The following is a 19,639-nucleotide window of genomic DNA, read 5'->3' as shown; positions in this document are numbered from 1 at the left end:
GAACTATTTCCTTATCGTTACGAAGTAAAAGAATTATCTTTTATGTGCAAAATTTCACATTTGTATTCTATGTATGAAGATCTTTTTTATAACATGAAAAATCTTCTAATTGGTCGAAACGAAAATGAAGTTGAGAAATAAAATTTCTAAAGGCACAGGGAAGTTAAAGAATATTGCGTTCAGGTTACAGGACTTTTTGATACTAAAAAGTGCTTTAAATCTCCTAGATAACGAATTATAACGATCTCAAGATAGTCGACGTCGAACTACTGGATCGATATCATACGCGTCAGCAAGATAGGCTTGTTCCAAAATCGTATCCAATGACACCGATATAATATGCGGTTTTCCTCGATCTTGGAATAGCGTTGGATCAGTACTATGAAACCATGGACGTGGAATTCGTTATACGGCGACTGTGAGGTTACCAAGATCGCTCCCCTTATTCTCATGGTTGGAGTGCTCAGCCCTTACGCTTTTGTGGTTCTGTGACACTGATTTCACGTTCGTGGCAAGTATTCTATCCTTACTGGATTATCCGTTGACACTCGATGAATATACTAAAACGTATCTTATTTCTTTTTGTTGGCAACTGGAGTTGTCATTACGTTTCAACCATCCTCTTTGTTATATTTATTATTTCACGTTTTCTTCTGAAATTCAACTATCATAAGATAGTTGGCATAATTTTTTAACATTTGTAAGAATACTTGGACTAAACAGAGTGCAACGATTGTGCGTGTTACCAATCCTTGGTTTTGTATATGAGATCTGATAAAACAAAATTGCAATAATTGACTGTCTTATTGATCGATGAAGCGAATACATTTATGTTAGTCAATTATGTTTGATGTTTTTTATACTGCGGATCTTACGTATGTTTTTTATCTGTATATATGCACGTGTTTCTCATGTTTCGGTAGAAAATTTAGGTCTGTCGTTACATAGTTTTCACGGATCTCATTTCTAATTTATTTCTTGTTTATGTAACTATCGCGAATGTTTTATCGTCTCTCATAAGATATTCCGTGTCGTAATGTGAAGTTATCGCAGGTATGTAAGAGAAGAAAGGAAGAAGTTGATAATAAAGGTTAAGAGTAAAAAATTGTGCTGGTTGGATCCCAGTGAGACCGACTGCAATGAGGGAATACGTATAATGCGAGACGAGGTGGAATTTTTTCTTCCACGTGCTAGGTCATATGACGTTTTGGACGGGAAAATGATATAGGTTAAAAATACGTGAGCAAAATCCTTCAAGAGGCCAAGGGACAACCGGAAATACGGAGTCGACCCGCGTCCCCGAACGATTTCGTGTGATTTCACCTGCCAGATGAAAGGACCAATTCACCAGACGTATTCGAGAAAGTATTATTCTCTGAAGAAATACGATTACAAATATCGAACGGGTATCCGTCAAATATGAAAAGAGCGCTTTTCCTTCTTTGCTGAAACGAAATATCATTCCAAATTTTCATTTTCATACAAACGAATCTTCGTCGAATCGTTTAAACGATACTTGAATATCGAATGTCGCGTTAACTTTTCGTGACGTCAGAATTTTGCGTTGTGCAAGATTTTCGAGGTGAGTGCGTCTTTTGCGAACGAAATCGTGTTACATTAACTTCAATGCGAATAAAATGATCGAAGTTGACAGGCATTTATCGATATCGATTAATATCTTTTTCGCAAGAACAGGATTCAGATGCGCAATTTCTGATAGGAAAGAGGAATTTAGGAAATAATTTTGGATAGAACTATAATGACTTTGAAGTAGCTCAAATTTCTGTCTGATTTTGACGTTAACCTAACAGTAATTAACAAAACGCAAATAGTCCTGTTGTAGCAAAAAGATTTCTTTGAGAAATTCAAAAATACACAGTTTACGCGGATACTTATCGAATCAAAGATGTTCCACGCTCGCTTAAAAAATCCTCGAACTTTCTTTGTCCCATTCTCTTGACGATTTCCATGCAAACCATGTCCATTTTCATCCAACTGCCCACGGATCTTCTGGCAATCTGCAAGCATACGATAAAAACAAAGCTGTTACCGTTTTACTGGTTGGAATTACACGCCACGCTGGTTATACTCCGGCAGCGCGTTATCTACTTCGCGAGACGTTTAATATTTCGTTGTGAAACGAACGGAAGAGGCTGAAATTACATAAAAACCAACAAACTTGATCAACATATCAAAAAAAAAAAAAAAAAAAAAAAAAATACGGAACCGTGTACGTAGACTTTCGTTTCTCGCAATCAGATTTCTCTTTCGTCGATTCGCTTCGATGCAAGAACGAAGGGGAAAAGGCGAAATCGTAACAGAACCGGAAAGAAAACGGAAGAAAGTATAAAAACGTGTGCCGTACTTTTACGAGTCTTCTCTACTTTCGCGAGTAATGTCCCAGGCATATGGTGACGGCTGTTACTCCTTTACGACGCCAGGCCACCCTTTCCTGACTCTCCACCCTCCGGTATTCCCGCCACGCGTTCCAAAATCACCAGCTGCTAAAAACGTGCATACGAGACGAGAACGTCCCCAACCCAAACCGATTTATCGACGATTTCAGCTCTATCCTCCGTCTTTTCAGCCGGTTGGATTAAACACGTGTTCGATCGCTATCGGCGATTTTCTCGTGCGATATCGCTCGCTTCGCGTATCGAACAGTAAACACGAACACGTTCGATGATATTGTAACGCGACGAGGACCAATTAGCATAGCTCGATACGAAAATCACGTGATACGAGTTTCGGCGAATATCACTGGTGCACGGTGATTCATTTTAATGCGTGGCAAGCTGCTCGTTTCTGGAAGTGCTATTAGCTTTAATGGAACGAGCCACGGATAAATAGGAGGAGCTGATCGAAAATTCTTGCGTGTTGCTCTGATACGTGCGTCGGACACTTGGAAACTTGAAAACCAAGTTTCTTCGCTGCTCCTTCTGTTTCCGCTGCTCGCGTTTCGATTACGAATGAGCAAGCTCCGTGAAAATCAAGAACTCGTTTCCTCGGTTGGTTGTGTCAGGTTCTCGTGCGTTAAAAGCAGAGGCAAACTGAAACGTTCTTTAATTCCATTGCATAAATGTCATTTACATTAATTTTTCTTTTATACGTACGAACGTCACAGCTGAAAACCGTAATAACTCTTTTATAGAAGAACAGTTTTTTAATTCAATAGTTATAATTTCAATCGTTAAATAGGAAGATCAGAAAAAATTAAATAATTCGATGGAAATTCTGTATTATTCTATGATCAATTCAGAAGCATCCGTTGTCTTCTACTTAGCGAGCACAAACCAACATTTCCTCTTTTTTCAACACGTTGCTGTTACTTTTTTCGCGCTGGGACAATCGTATTCGGTTAATTTCCAGCAGAAGTTGTTTATGCCGCAGTTCCGCGCAATTTTACTCCGGTTACTGAACTTTCGTAAGGGTAATCTCGGCTCGACAGTCTTTCGACTAAATTTATTTAATCGCGAGGAAAATTCTGTTGGAAGCAGCGTCGATCAAGAAATTTTTAACATTTAACATTCGCTGATTTCGTCGAAAGATCCGCCAACCGATATATTTAACGCATTATCTATACAATTTATCACCCAAAGGAAACACGTGCCAGTAATATTCTGGAAATATGGTAGAATGAATTTTTCCTTCATGCAACGTTTGTACCATTCGAGTTCTTCCTTCTCCAGAGCTTTGTGTCCGAGTAATTCGTCGAATATCATCGATTTTCGTCGGGTCTCTGCTTTTTCTATCCTCCATTGCCTTTGCAGACCGATCTTGTACGTTTCCACGTCGATCGTTTTTTTGATACCCAACGATAGAACGTGCAGGCTGTCCTCCAAATAATCGTACACTGTGTCCAACTTTTCTTGCACGAGGTTCTTCTCTTGATCCATCGAGGAACGTGGTTGGAAAATGCCACGAACCAACTGGGTACACGATTTTGAAAAATTACAGTTAGAGAAAGGTAAATGATTTCTAGATTTAATATACTACATTGTATTATGTGTTTACGGAATATGCATACAGCATGTAGTATAGAGTGATTTTGATAAATTCAAACTTCAGACTATCGTCAACTGAAATACGAACAATCGCATTTACTAAAATTCGATTATTCCAAATGTAAGTTTTCAAGCTTCCTTAAAATTATCATTCGTATCTTTCGCTCACCGATTATCGCATCCACTGTTATAATTTGTTTCGTTGTTCTATTAGTACGTACACAGAGATCAGAGGAAGAAAGAAGATTAGAAGTATATTTCTGTCGATTTCTCGATTTCAGAAACTTACTCGAGACAAATCATTTAGTCTATTTATCTGTATTTACATTAACAATTAATTTTGTGAAATTTGGATCAATTAAATTTACTCGAAAGCCAAGCATTTTGGTGGTGGAATGCGGCTGGCTGGTCGATCGAGTAAATTTAATTGGAACATCTGGCAATAGGTTGATAAAAAGGACATTAATTCACTAACGGACATCCAATAGCGCCCGAGTGCTCTTTGGAGATCGATCACTGCATTTCCACCTGGTTCCTTGAATCCACGCAGAATACGAATACTCAATAATTCGGGCAAAGCTTCGACGTCGCCCATTAATGGCAGGTCATGGGTATTTTTCCAAATACCATTAGCGTTCCTTCCAAATGGGAATAGCCAATCGTACGGAATCGAATAAGTACTGCGCAATATGTCCCTCCTATCGAAATTCGTTGGCTTCACCTGATAATCCTGGTGGCGGTGAAATAAAAATACGAACAAGCTATTTCCTTTAGAAAATAGATTTACACAATTTCACGATCAAAGCGAATATAAAAATTGTAGTTGCGTGTGTTCCTTTTTCGTGATTTCAATTCTGAAGCTTTCAATTGCCCGTTCAACAAAGTTGCAAGATTCTGTCGTTACTCTTTTGGAAACATTTTTAAGAAAATAAAAGTTCTCGCGTTTGAAAACAAACTTTTACTTGTCTCGGTAAAGCTTGTTAAAGGCACTTGAAAGTTCTTTACCGTTTTCTCTTATCTATTATACAGTTACTCATAACAGCATGGAAAATTAACGTTTTCTCCTACAAACATTTAAACTAAACGGTAAAGACTATTCGATACGATTTAATCGAATGCCGAAACTAATATAATTCAAAGCGCGGAATACAAAAGAAAATTCAGCTTTTAGTAGATGAAAACAAACAGTGAAAGCACCGAAACGATCCTTAATTATTTCCTATTGCTATGATAAATTAAAATCGCCTCAATGAGGCGAGAACTAGAGAACGTAACGATTCAAAGATCTTGTTGTATTCTATGAATTGCTCTCTCGTTATGTCTCGTTGCTCAAATTAAGCGAATTATATTAAGCGACTCTACGCAATTATCTCGCTATTGTACATTTCCTCTTATTTCTTCTACGAATAAAAGTATGAAAATTAATCAATCTAACCGGGAACGATAGTGCGTTTTTCAGTCGAGATTCAGTTGCCACAGGTTCACACGCGATGAGGCGATGAAGTGTCGGTCGATTGGGGCTCGGATATAAAATGATGCTCGTTTCCTTATCGAAGATCGCTGTCAGCTCCGTTTGATTCCTGGTAAATCTATGAACGTACTCGTAAGCCGTGAAATCTCGATTTATGGCAAATATTCTACAATTAGTTCTGTTGCTCTTGAAACAGAGCGTTTCATGACTGCAGGAAAGTTCAAGGTCTTCTTCGAACTTTTCGTCGTGATATTCTTTTTCCTTCGAGTCGACGGTGTTGGCGTCCGCTTTCTCACGTTTTAGCGTTTCGGCGTTCGGTTTGTAACGCGTTTTGCCATCGCTTGTTACTTCGAATACGTTGCCAAAGACGTCAGTGGTGGTGAATATGACGGCTGATGACTCGGAAGGGAAGAAATTGTACGTGGAAGTAGATTGGTTGCCGCAATTGGTGCACGTATTGCCTTTGAACGACAGATCGTCTTCGTTGATCTAGTAAAAATGTATTTTCTTGTAAAATAATACAAGTAGTAGCGTGTGAATTTCAGCACATTCGTCTGAAGTTTGGAGGTGTCAAAATACACGAGAATAATAATTTATAGCAACGTATTAACATAGGGAAATATATTAAACGTTGAAAATATAATCACTAAAATAATTTCCTGCCTAGATTCTATCTTTCCAATTATCTTCGTAAAAGTGCCTGCAGGCGAGTAAATTTTCTATCGCTGGTTAAAGAGATCGAAGTATAGACACTTTCGTTTTGTAGGAATTATCGGGAAAATGTTATCATCGGCAGCTTGCTAGTCGGCAAATTAAAAAATTACGAAAACGAAACTATTTATTCAGTTGATATGGAATCTTAGAATTACCAGATAGTAAAATTGTAGAATTGTAAAATCGTGAAACTTTCCTTACCGAATATACCCATGAAAGGTTGGATCAGAAAAAACTACACGAGACTCGCCATTCTAAGGAACCTTTTATCGACTCTAAAATACGATTTTAATCGCAATTTCTCGCAAAGACCGGAGAGTACCGGAAGTGCTATTAGAGTCACACGGTTGGTAGATATCCGTTTTCCAACGAATCTCATCTAGCAGGTTTTGATTACCTTTAGATTAACTCCGTCCGCCATCGAAACTTCGTAATGACCTCTTCTCGATATGCTGACTCGAAGATCGTCCGGCATCGATAAAGTGCAGTTAACTGCTGACTGATCGTAGAACACGGTGGCATAGTTCTTGTGTTCCATGCGACACGTCAACAGGACGGAGACGAAACTGTCCCTGATCAATAGCTCGTTTATTTTCTCCTCGTAATCCGCGTTCACTTTCGGCGAAGAAGCTTCATCGACGTATTTCAGATTCGATAACGACGGATCGATGCAGTGCTGCTGCTCGTCTTCCTTTATTCCATCAGAAACGAAGTATAGTAGAATTTCTTCCTCGGTCCAGTCACACATCACTGGCTCCTTTTCTATAGTGTAGCCAATCGTGATACGCGTACCGTCTAGAACCGAGCTTTGAATTATACCGGACCTTTACGCCATAGGAATCTTTCTATAAAACTTTCAAAACCGTTCCACCATGCGATAATCGTTTTTGTTATTTCCTTTCTCGACGTAATATTATCGGTTTTGTACGCGATAAAATTGTCAATTGAAAGCAGAAAAATACCTCGCCTTCGCGCTGATAATCAGGCGATATGTTCCCAAAGCTTTCTTAACGAAATATAGTAAAGGTAAAAAATGCATTAGTATCATGAGAGAGAGAGGGAGATTTTTTGTTTCGATAATAAAATGGATCGTTAGAAAAATTACTGCAGGCTAGTAAACAAAATTGGCAATTCATTAAATTGCATAAAAGTCATTTTCTCTGGGAAAAATTATGCGAATGGCAATAAAAGAACGTGGATCTACCAAGTCAGAGTTGGTACTTCAAGAATTTCAATTTCGTAATTATTTGTTCTAATAAGAGTACGCGTGTGGAACTTTGAAAGTGTCTTACATATTAGTTCAATTCGGATTCGATGTTACAATTTTAAAATATTCTGACTCTCTTCGGTGTATCGGCCGATCTAACGACACTTTCTGATCACTTCGGTTTCTGTTTTATTAGAAACAGCTGAGAATGTGATCTTATTAGTTGAAATTCGCATTTGCTAGACACATGTTATGTGTGTCAAGAGCCAAGGACCAGAAAGAAAACGTTCGTTTTAATTCTACCCACGCAGAAATGAAGTAACATTCCTTTCGACATTGCGTGTTTCGTTTTTCACTCTACTCAGAACAAATATATATACGTTACAAGTACCTAAATAACAAATTCGCGAGCGATCGTAGCCAATTTAAGAAATAATGAATTTCAAAGTACTTGAGGCTATCACGGTTATGTTAAGATCGATGTTGTTGCGGAGCAAACTTTCTGGAAACTCGTTCCACGAAAGAATTTGCTTTACCTAACTGACAACGCAGCCGAAAAACTTTCATAATCAGATTACAATCTTTATGATACGATATTAATTTGTTAATAATGTTATTGATCATTAATCGAGAAAAAAATTCAATCACTGATGAAATAAATATAAAAATGAGAAAAGAGTACAGTATAATGTGTGTGTGTGTGTGTGTGTGTGTGTGTAGAAGAGTAACGATCACGTTATAAAGATATAGTTGAAAAATTCGAGCGTTTCTATTCATAAAGCTATGAAAGTCAAGGAACGTTCGATACAGGAGTCGATACGTTCGAGTCACGTTCGCTTGGAACCAGTTTCCCAGCGGTGAAATTTTTTATTTCATTCTATGGCTTCCCACGAGCCATTTATAAATAAAACAAAATGAGTCACCTGGCTCTCGAACGTACATACTAATACTTTCGATACAGAAAAGTGTGTGTATCGAGTTTAGACGGATTAAAAAAGAACGATCGATAACGAGGTTCGTTACGAGTTTCTTTGCCTCTGATGAAAAAAGAATTAAAGGGTAGTAGAATCATTACGTTAAAGTGCTATCGACGCGCTTTACTTCTCATAGTAGTTGGTCAAACGTTTGTAGGAAATGCATTCAACCGAGCAAATAAAATACAGGCGGAGATGAGGAAAGTTTGGACGAAAGTTTATGAACTTGACTTTCGCATAGGTTACGAAAATGTTTTGTACAACACAGCCGTGAATCGTAGCATGATTTTCCAGCGTTGCACAAGATAAATATTTGTCGTTTGATAACGTTAAATCATAAGGCAGAGTGTTTAACAAAATTATAAAGTACACAGCAACGCGGATCGGTATCGGACTGTTGAAATCATTCTGTTTGTCATCGAAGATAAAAGAGCAATCAAATGCTTAACAACGCTGAGTTTTTGGATTACAGAGAGCTAGTTTGCCATTTACTTTTTGCTCGAAATTCATCGATTCTGTGGTGTCATTCTCAGTTTATTTTTCAACTCGCTGAAAGTTTAGATAGGTATTTTACAAACATGGATTCTTTTGACTTTAGACGTTTGTTAACACGATAGAAATATACTATAGAACGAGATGTCGTATACAAGTGACACTTTATCGAGAGAATGTTTTTTACTGTGAATTTTGATGGAACCGTATCTTTTGGATTAATTGAGATATTAATGTGAACATTTCAGAATATAATTTAAAGAGATTTTGATTATTGTATCTACGTTATTCGAATTAGATATCGTCGCTCTAGTTCTTAACTGTTCTACCTCCGCTAGTTTGTAAACTGAGAAAACTGAGTTCAAAGTTTATGAAGTGTGTCATTGTGTGTGTGAACTTAGGATTGAATATTTAATTAATAAAATTAATTTATAAAAGAACCGAATATTTATACCAAGTAGAATTTTCATAATATTAGCATAAATTTGTATTCTTTATACCTATCAGATATACGTGGATCGGTTGATTACATTCTTTTATTTTAAATAGAGTTCGAACGGTTAAGAACTAGGGCGACGATATGTAGGTCACAGGTAAAAATCACGATAAGTCATATTTTCTATCTTTTATCGATGTTCTATATTCCATAGAATTCTATAGAAGAGGAATTTTTAAACGCGATATATCGTCAACCATTTCCACATCAAAACTATCTTTTAATTAATCAGTTTCTCTTAATTAAGTCAAGCTTTCCTGCAAAACATTTCGAACTGATCGTTTTTGTTTAAAAAGTTTGTATCTTCGACTGTATCAGATTCTTCCTTTCTTCGATTATTTTACGTCGAAAGCAATGCAAAAGTAAAAAGGTCGGTAAAAATGGACTCGTCATACTTTTCCCGTGTCACCTTTATATTACTCGCAATACTTGCGATGTAATTATTTCACGATAGACCAATTAGCGTGTCTCGTCGTTGAAGAGTTAATATTCGACGACAGAACAAATTGATAAATTCGTAGTAAGAAGAGGAAAGTTGCAGAATGAAAGATGACGACAGGTATAGACTTAACTGTTACGTTTATTATGAAGCGCTTACGTAACTTCTCGAACATTTTATCCGATTTAGATGTATCGATCTCATTGAACGAAATATAATGGCGCGCAGAAATCAGAATCCGCCCTACAAAGTGGCAGGTACGCTGAAACGTACCTGGGTATCTGACGATCAATTCTCCATCGGAATTCAGCAACATGTTGGTACCGTCGGCGCGACGGGTGAATTTCTCGTCGACCTCGTAGTCTGACGCCATTCTCACGAGTAATCGATGCTGTTCACTTACGATCAAGTCGTCTAGCACCTCGTACAGCCCACCGTCGTCATTCAACACTATGTACCGTGACACTTTGACCGTGTTGTCCATCGTTGACAGAACGTCGTCACGATCCTGAAGGCAAGTCATGTTCCGATCAACGAAGACCAAGACATGTTTGAATGCTGGCAATCGCGTTACGATTTCACGTGTAATACGGGAAATTGTTGTTGTTGTCTAGCAAATAATTCAAGCTTGGGAAACGAAGAACAATTCGATGAATAGGAAAGAAACGATCGAAAGAGGAACATTTTATTTGTTATCGTTTAATTACGTTTCCTTGCATTTGTTTGTGATTTTTGCTTTCTAGGAGCACATCATGGAATAGCTTTAATTATCAGGGATTTTATTTGAAAAGGAAGACGAAGAATATTGGTTTTCCTTGTTTTTCATAATCTTTGAAAGAAATTTTTATTGATCGTAGATTCGTCCTTGCGAATGTCCAACTATTAAAATATCTTTGTCCATTGAGTAGGTATTGATGGATTTTAAAGTAATCGACTAACTTTTTTAAACATTACGTTCATATATTTCGTATTAAATAATAGAAGAAATTGTGTATTTTATTTTCTCACTGATTGTGCAATTAGTTTATGCATTCCAACATAAACGACCAAGCGTCGATGCTTTAAACGTTTCCCTCGAGTTGAATTCTTGTCGTATTAGATCAGATCGGACTCGTTCGTGGGTTAAAACGAAATTTAACGGGTACTTGACTCACCATCGTTAAATTCTGCTGTGCAGACACAGAATCTACCTCGTCCGCTTCGAGCAACGCAGACTTGAAGCCAGTCATTGGCTTTCTCTTGATTTTAGATAGAACCTTCGGCTCTTTCGGTCTGTCGCCTTTAAAAGTGGAATACGGATACAGTTTCAAGGCTCGTCTCAATTCACAAAGCTTAAAACAATATTCAGAATACGCGTTAAAACAGATAACAGTCAACGGTAATCCTGAAATAGAATGCATAAATTTGTAAATTACAGTAGAACGCCGATTATCCGAACTAATTGGCAGACAAATCCGTCCGGATAAGAGGTTTTTCGGATGATCGGTTCGAAAGAACCGTGGACGTGTCATAATTCAACTAGAAAATAAACTTTGGGAAATAAATTTTCCAAATATGAATGTTTATTACGCGAAAGAATACACACTCGGTAAGAGAAATGCGATACAAAGAGTAAGTTAAACGCTTTTAAATCCCGCCAAGTTGCGGAATCCCTCTGACACGAACATTTGTACAGTATCCGTTTCTTTTCGACGTTTTGCCCATTACAATGCGATATTCAACGCGTTTTCAGCTCCGCTGTGTGTTAGAATACTGCGCCGGTTAATACCACATTCCGTCATACCTTCTTTTGTATAAACATTACTGGATAAAATAATATCGTCGTGAGTCGTACTTTTATATCCTGGATTATTTTTATCTATATTTAACCACTTCTGTATATCGTCGTTATTACAATCTTTGAATCCGTATCTATATATTGCGTGCCAAACTTTTCAATTGACCATTGGTTCCAATTTGTCTAACATTAGCATATGCAGCATTGCACGATCTGTTCCATGCTCGTTTAAGCGTAGCTGCGTGTGTTATTATGTTACGCGTTAACTTTTCCCATGCTTTGTTCAACACATAAATGCGATCTTTTAAATCAAGCTTCTTACAAAATTGTAACACAACTCGCGTTGTTGTCGTCAACGATTAACAAACATCGCAATAAATTCTTTTGGCAATATCTCTCGAAAGATTCAATAATTAATTGATCCATAGGACGAAGCCCTGATGTTACGATACATCGGGAGATAACGAAAGATGTTTACCATTTCGCTTTCAAATTGTAGAAGTTGCGCGGAAAATTGCCGGTCTCGTCACAGTTATAAATACGATCTTAATCTTAATCCTTTTCTTGCGCGAGAATTATTAAAAACTTGAAGAAATTCTTTAGCCGTGGAACTGTCAGCGGATAATTTTCCTTCCGCAAGGTCGAGTTTACGTGTTCCATATCTTAATTCAAATCGTTTTAGCCAACCAGTAGGTGCTTTAAAACTTCTATTATTGCCTAACTTCGTATTCAATTCAAAAGCTTCCTCTTGAATTAATGGACTCGAAGATGCTGTACCAGTGCTTCGTTTTTGTAAAATCCGTTTGTACACAACCCGATCTAATTTATATCATCCTTTGATATTTTCAAACTTCTACGGAGACGCAAGTTACTTTCGTATAAGTTCTTCCGAAGTTGAAATAATTTTGATTCGTTATCTTTGATGTCGCTAGTTACAGATTTTCCAGCATCGTATTCTGTGATTAAATTACACGCACTTCCATCCTTTTTTAAACGTTAAATAATATTTGATTTATCTTGTACTGACAACACCATTCTTTTTTTTTCTTTTTATACTCATGGTCTGTATTCATCTGTACTCATGTACTCATGAATACTCAAAACTCATGTTTTATACTCATGTAAAATCTGTACGTACGCGTTACATTCAGACGATACATTAAGACATTACAACGAGAGATTTGAAGCAGCAAGAACGCGTGTACAAAACTGCAAGCATTGTTTAAACATCGTCAGATATTTAGTTTAAACGTGTACTTTGTACATATGTAGGTGCGCAAATGATTCATCCTGTATTCGGATAATCGGCGTTCTACTATATCATAAACGACACATTTTATTTTTGCTTTGATATTTTTCAAAAAGCATTGCAAATACCTGAACCATTTTTTGGCACGTTAACCTGCTCATCGTGATTTTCGTGTCGTTCGACTCGAAGCTCCTCGAAGGCTATACAATTGACGATTACTCCGTTAGGCCGAAGAACTGTTACTCTGCCATCGTCCAGATATTTTAGAACGGTGCCATTTCTCAGAAACCTTCTGCAAATTTCACGATCACCTTCGGGGTTAGTGTATCCCTTTGGTATGTAGGACTGTTTAATGTAATATGGATTATCCGGACCGTCACCGATGATTGGTTCTATCAGTAATCCCGTCGGCCACGAGATTCTTTGCTCGACGTTCGTGTCTTGCCAGGTATGAAAACGATTCTTTGACGTATCTAATGCAAATTTACCAAATAATTAATTACGGGAGATGACGACAAAAATATCGCTAAAAATATCGCAAAAGTATTGGGTTGACAACTAAATCAGGTTACGAAGCGCAAAAAAAGGACGTTTTCGATATCATAATATTTCTATTGTATATGAAAATTGCAATATTTATTTTTAAACGAAATAATAAAATACAGCAAAGAAATATTTAATTTTGGAAAATTTGATCGTTTAGTGAAACTATTCTTAAAGTTAATAAATAGAAGTTGCACGTGAATCATTCTTTTGTAAATTAACTGTACTAGAAATTGTTATAGAATATGAGATGGAACAATTCGTGTAAGCGCACGATGAAATCTGGTACGCTTACATGGTTGCAAAGTTTGTTGCGTAGCAGCATACAAGCTGCATGTTAATCAAAACTTGATTCAAACGTCACTTCCATAGTGTCTTTTGCAGCTACTCCTACGATATTAATTTATCTCGCAAAAGGTACGTACGTCACGGTGCATAGGATGAAATTTAACAAGGAATATATTCACCGAGTCAGTGTGATCGACATTGTCTCTCGTCGGTAACTTTTTAAGATTTTCATTTTAATTAATTGAATTAATTCGTTTCGATTGATTCGTCACATACAAGGGTTGAATCTTTTGATCCTATTATGCGCTTGAAGCTCGTTATCGGACTGCGGATATTTATGCGAATTCACATTTTTATGAAGATAATTAAAAAACCGGAGTCTAGCAACAAGTTTGTTTCATTTTCTAAATATTCTAACTAGTACTGTATATTTGATATATTTGATAATTTTGTGCTTTTAAATTTAAACAAATGCATGAAACTTCACATTCCGTATACTTTTAAAATAACCAAATAATATCGTCAATTCATCGGTTTAAAAAGGAAGAGGAAATTTCTAAAATATTTGACTCTTACGTGACGACGCCAGTTTCTTCTGGAAAGCAAGAATAATGCCGATTCTACTCGTTACGTGCAATATCTCGTTCGTTTCAGGACCATCGATTCTATGAAACAATCGTAAACTGTATCCATGCAGAGTAACCGTGATTCGTAAGTTCTTGGTTTTGTAAAGCCAATCGTCTATTTCCACTTGTACCAAAGTGTCATCGGCCGAGTAAAACGTTTTCTTGCGATTTGTCACTTGTACACGTAGTCTCTCAAGATCATAACCTACGAAATCATAAACTGGTTCCCTCTCGGTATCGGGTGGAGCCAGTGACACTTTTCCAGTAATCAATGGAGAGATTTCATCGGCGATTGACTTCTTCGAACTGATCCTTCGACTGGACGATTTGTCGTTCCTCTTTTTCCCTTCCTTAGGGCTCTTCTTTCTCTTTTTTCCGGCGTTCGTCATTTCTTCTATGGGAGTAAGGGGCGATACATCTACGAAAGAAGATTCTATTGGCGTCACAGATTTCATTACTATCGTATTTCTCATACTGGAACCGTAAGACCGTCGAAAATAAATATATTTGGAAATTATTATATCCAATACCGAGATAGTTTGATCAAGCGAATATTGAATTTGAAACGAAAGAATACTAAACAGCTGCTAATATCAGAATTCTTAAAATCACGCAGTTTCCTTAATCGAAAGAACAGGATTGCGTCATTGGCACACATACTACATATACGTATTTGTATATGATATAAAATATGCAAAGTGTATGGTCGATGGACAGTTTAAAGAAGACCTGGAGATCGAGTCGAAAGGATAGAACGTCTTCTTACCGACATCCAAACTACTTTTTTGCCTATCAAGATCCCTGCTGGCTTGCGAATCTTTTGCTTTTAGTGTCCCAGGGAGAATGAAGTCCTCGTCACGGAACAGCATCGTCTCCTCGTATATCTCGGCGCTCTTTCTCATCAATCTTTCCATGGACTTGGCCGTCTGCAATCTGTACAGCTCCTCCTCCCGGCGTAGCCAATCCTTCTCCTCGGGCACTACGTATTTGCAGAAATCACGAAGTCGGACCGGCGTCCGAATACTAGACATTCTTTCTTCGGTGCTTACTCCATTGATTTTCCACTTGTTACAGAAACACAGCAACAGAGAGTCGGTAGGTTCGAAGTATCGCAGACCGACGTGATCGAACGCAAGGAGACACTCGTAAAGAAACTGTAGAAAAATTGCCTCCGATAATAGTTCGACGTCGCTGAAATCTTCGAGACGAGCTCTATCCAATACTCTTGTCTTGAACACGTTCTCTTCCAAATAACCCGGGACTAATAATTCACGAGGGTCTATCAGGTCGAACAGCGGCGAACACTCGACGATATCTGGAACGATTTTCCCGTAATCGATGTTACCATCGCTGAGAAAATGGAGTTCCGGCGTCAATTTCGAGGTTAGGCTCGGCAAAGACTTGCTACGTTTCGGTGAAAGCGCGAACGCTTCGTTTCGCATCGTCTCGTTCGAATCTTCTTTCGTTTTTATACCTTTTATACTCTCTAGCGTTTCGGAATCTTTGGTTTTACACTCCAACGATCGAAATATCATTCTGTCGAACATTAAAACGTGCAAATAATGTCGAACCTCTTCGTCGCTTATCTCCACGTCGAAATAACGTCGAATGTTATCGATGTGACGGGAGTATTCGTTCAATTTTTTCTCTGAGATTTCATCCTTTCGACGAAAACTCGCGACCATTGGATGCCGGAAAATGGGCAAAATGTTGTCGATCAAATCTGTCAGGTTTCGGATCACTGGAATCGCGCAGTCATCGAGAAGACGAATGGCTTCCAGCAGACTATCTCCGTGAAGGATTAGTTCAATGTCAGCCGGGGTTTGTCCACCATCGATGTTGTATTCCACGTCATCGAGGTCGTATTTAATATTCAGAATCTTCACTTTTTCTTCGACGAACGAGACGAGGGACTGACTTGTCATTTCCGCTTTCGTTTTCGTCTCTACGTCGTGCTACGCGTAATTATAAAACGTTACTTTTTCACTATCAATTTGGTAAAACTTTCTTCTTCGCTCAGATCAAATCATTTATCTCGTAATCTGCATATTCCGCGATACAAAATATTCCATAATACAACATTCGTACGATGGAATTTACAGAAAATTAAATTTTTTCTATCGTTTAATTTCGGAATTAATATATTTCAGTTAACTGTGGTCCGCGAATGCAGTTTGCATATTTAATCTTTTACGCGAGCCGTACAAATAATTAGAAAAAAAGGTATGAAACTTATCAGCTTACTTGTTGACCTATCTTCGCATCCCCTTTCTCGTCGATGCAATTTTCCACCGTAATTCTTTCCTCATTCGCTTCAACTTGCGTCAATATTGCAAACAATATCAGCGGAACTGAAACGCACTCTGGAGGAAACGCATCCAGCAAGGTCTCATAAACTTCCGCATTCGCTTTCTTCGTACTTTCACCGGCGATACCCTTCTCCACTTTCATGCTTTTCAAATAGTTACCATGCTGTCTATAAAGATCGTAAAAATCGTATACGATATACGACACTCTGTCGTACATGTCCTTCTTCAGAGCTTCATACTGCTCCTTATTTGAAGTTTCTGGCAGCAGCGGTGGACAAAATATGAGAAAACCGATATCACAATATTCTTGGTACGCTACAGGATCCATCAATCGTTTCTTCACTTTCGTCCAAAAGTTAAACAACCTAATCTTACTGACACTATACTCTTCTAGAAAATATAGTTTTCTACTTTCTGTGGATTCCTCTTCGATATCTTCGTACTGCACGTGATCCAATTGTTCGTTCGGTCGTTTGATCTGCATCATGCAACTTAATGGCACGCCAACGTTTATCAAATGTTGTGGTAGATCCGGATCGTGGAAGCCCGTGAGAATTATGTAAAGATTTGGTCCATTCACGGGGGCATCGTCAACGTAAACAGCGTCTCGCCATTCTTCGCCGCGCCTTCGCAGTTTCGTGTTCGCCTTTCCGTCGAATATTTCCGGATCCAATTTCTTCGTGGCTGGCTGCGCTCCTGTCGAGACGATCATTTCAATTTCGACAATTTACAGAAGTCGATCCCATTCCCCTTGCCATCGAAGACCACGCGAAGAACAACACGACAAGTTCATTTTTCTTAATTTCTTGACTTCGATGGCACTCGTTACGCTCGCGAATATGACTTTCCTGAAAACAGGTGACGAATCCAATGAAATTTTATAAACGATCAAGCGAAGAATTTGAAGAAACTGATTGCTGCATTTTGAAAATCGCTTATCATGTTTTTCGCCCTGTGATCTTCGATTGCTTTCGTTCCATCCACGTCGTTTTAGAAAAATTGTAAGAGAATTTAACCCATTTGCATCCAAACGCGGATTAATCAGCTGCGACTGCTTTTTATTTCAGTCGCCAAGTATTCTTCAAATGTGAGAGTTGACGTTTGACCCGTTTGTCAGCATCTCGCCTATATCAGTTTATTGTATCGACCATTTCAAAGAATTCCACGAGAAATAATATGACTTAATTTTTTATTTCTTATTTTTTTAAAATAAATAATTTTTTTCTTTTTTCCTCTGTTATAAAGAACGTAAGATACGATGTTTGCGAAGTAACATTATCTGCCAATCGTTTCGAACAGTAAATTTCGGATAAACCCCATGAAGAATGTCATTTACCGCGTCTACGACCGACCGCGTGCGGTGATATGGACCAGTCCTCTTAAGTAGAGCCATGATGCAAATGGGATAAAATTGTAGCGGCACATGAGTTAGAGGACAATTCAACTCATGTTGTTATTTTGCCTCGGGACATTCACACCGCCTTCACGCACGCAACGTAACGATAAATAAACTCCGGGCAAAACAATGTAGCCGCTACGTGCAACCGTCGATCAAAGACGAATTTGAATTTTCCGACTCTCTCCCGACCAGTATAAATAAACGCACGCGATCGCGAGCGAATCAGTTGTTAACGGAGTTACAGTCAGTTGTCGATCAGTTATCAACCAGTTATCAACGAATTATCGATCTAATTAACGAGTCATTAGCGATCCTATTTTACGACTTATACACTGTACGAGCATCTCAGCGAATATAGCCTGTACACTAATTTATTATTTTAAATATATTCGACGGTTTCAACAACGAGCAATCTCGTCCAATAAATCTCACGGTCAAACCTTCCTTAAATGTTACAACAAGTACTTCACTTTGAATATTTTTTATATTTCGGCATCTTACGCGCAATTTTTACATCGCCGCATCTTTAAATTTTCCATAAATAATCAATTTTACTCTATTATGAAAACACGAATGATCCTATTACCGAATCTAACCCTTAATTCTACTCAAATTACTTTATACCAGAATTTTATCGTCATAATTAGAATGGCAACGCACCTATCGTCTGGTCAGTTGCTAATAACGTTCCCCATAGACGTTAGGGGCGTGATTTTGCACGCGAGCTACTAAAGCCGAATCGCCTACCCCAGTCTGCGACTGTCTGTATAATCCAATACTCCTCGTCTATCTCTCGCTCCAGGTCAGCTAGCCTTTCCACTATACCGATGCTCTCCTCCCTGGCACGATATATTAAGTACTTGATGATCCGTGCCATCAGCCAGCTTGGTAGCGCGTCGTTCTCCTCGTTCAAAACCTTGTTCGCGTAATGACAAACGCCCTGAATCGTTGGACATTTATCTAGGCTCTGCTTCGACAACGTTCTCACGCTGGCCAGCGTTTTCTGACAGCACAGAGAGTAAATGGCTTTCCGCCTACCCTCTTCAGCGGCCACGTTGAAAAGCGACACGCACCTCGAGTGCTCGGTAATCGTCTCAACCATCATGGTCACGATGCACCACCACTTCTCGTCGTTGATCGAAATCGCCTCCAAAGGCTTCCGCCACGCGTCCTCGTCGATCTGCTTCCTTCCTTTGCTCGAAGCTTCGGAATTTGGCGATTTCTTGCTTCTTCGCATCCTTCGTCAATTTTTATACGTTAACCTAGATTTTATTTTCTGTCAACTTTTCACACGGTTACATATATTTCATCGGTTATCGAACAATCGATACTTTATTCATAGGAAGAGCGAAACAAGGAGCATGAAGTTCGTTGATATAATACAATACGTGTATTTTTACGTAAAGAAAATATAGGTAAATTTAATAAATAAATCGTAGGTGAAATAATTTTCTTGCACATAGAGTCGCGCACGAGATTCAACGAAGAGATAGGGCGAATAAGCAGCGGTGAAGTTTCGTTATTTACGGCCTGTTTACCTGAAAATGAAAATATTAATTTCAACTAATTATTAAATAATCCATATACTATAAGAATATTTCACGAATGACACTTAACCATTTGCACTCCTGTGTCAACCGTGTCTCGATAT

General features: G+C 38.2%; 1 protein-coding gene across 1 annotated transcript; it reads right to left on the bottom strand.

The window, feature by feature from the left end:
• Positions 1 to 3,521: 3,521 nt before the first annotated feature.
• On the bottom strand, positions 3,522 to 19,225 carry LOC117236264. Its single transcript, XM_033499066.1, has 12 exons — positions 18,736 to 19,225; positions 16,525 to 17,285; positions 15,047 to 16,235; positions 14,231 to 14,698; positions 12,952 to 13,296; positions 10,952 to 11,181; positions 10,071 to 10,305; positions 6,587 to 6,984; positions 5,440 to 5,964; positions 4,476 to 4,734; positions 4,015 to 4,079; positions 3,522 to 3,929 (listed from the first exon to the last, which is right to left on the bottom strand). Exons 1-12 carry the CDS (start codon positions 19,223 to 19,225, stop codon positions 3,522 to 3,524), a joined length of 5,373 nt encoding a protein of 1,790 aa, XP_033354957.1.
• Positions 19,226 to 19,639: the final 414 nt, after the last annotated feature.

Source organism: Bombus vosnesenskii, unplaced genomic scaffold (genome assembly GCF_011952255.1).
Source record: "Bombus vosnesenskii isolate JDL3184/JDL3185 unplaced genomic scaffold, Bvos_JDL3184-5_v1.1 scf7180000013348, whole genome shotgun sequence".
NCBI lineage: Eukaryota > Metazoa > Arthropoda > Insecta > Hymenoptera > Apidae > Bombus > Bombus vosnesenskii.
Note: the sequence above shows the minus strand (reverse complement) of the source record. Positions and strands in the feature narration are given on the sequence as shown.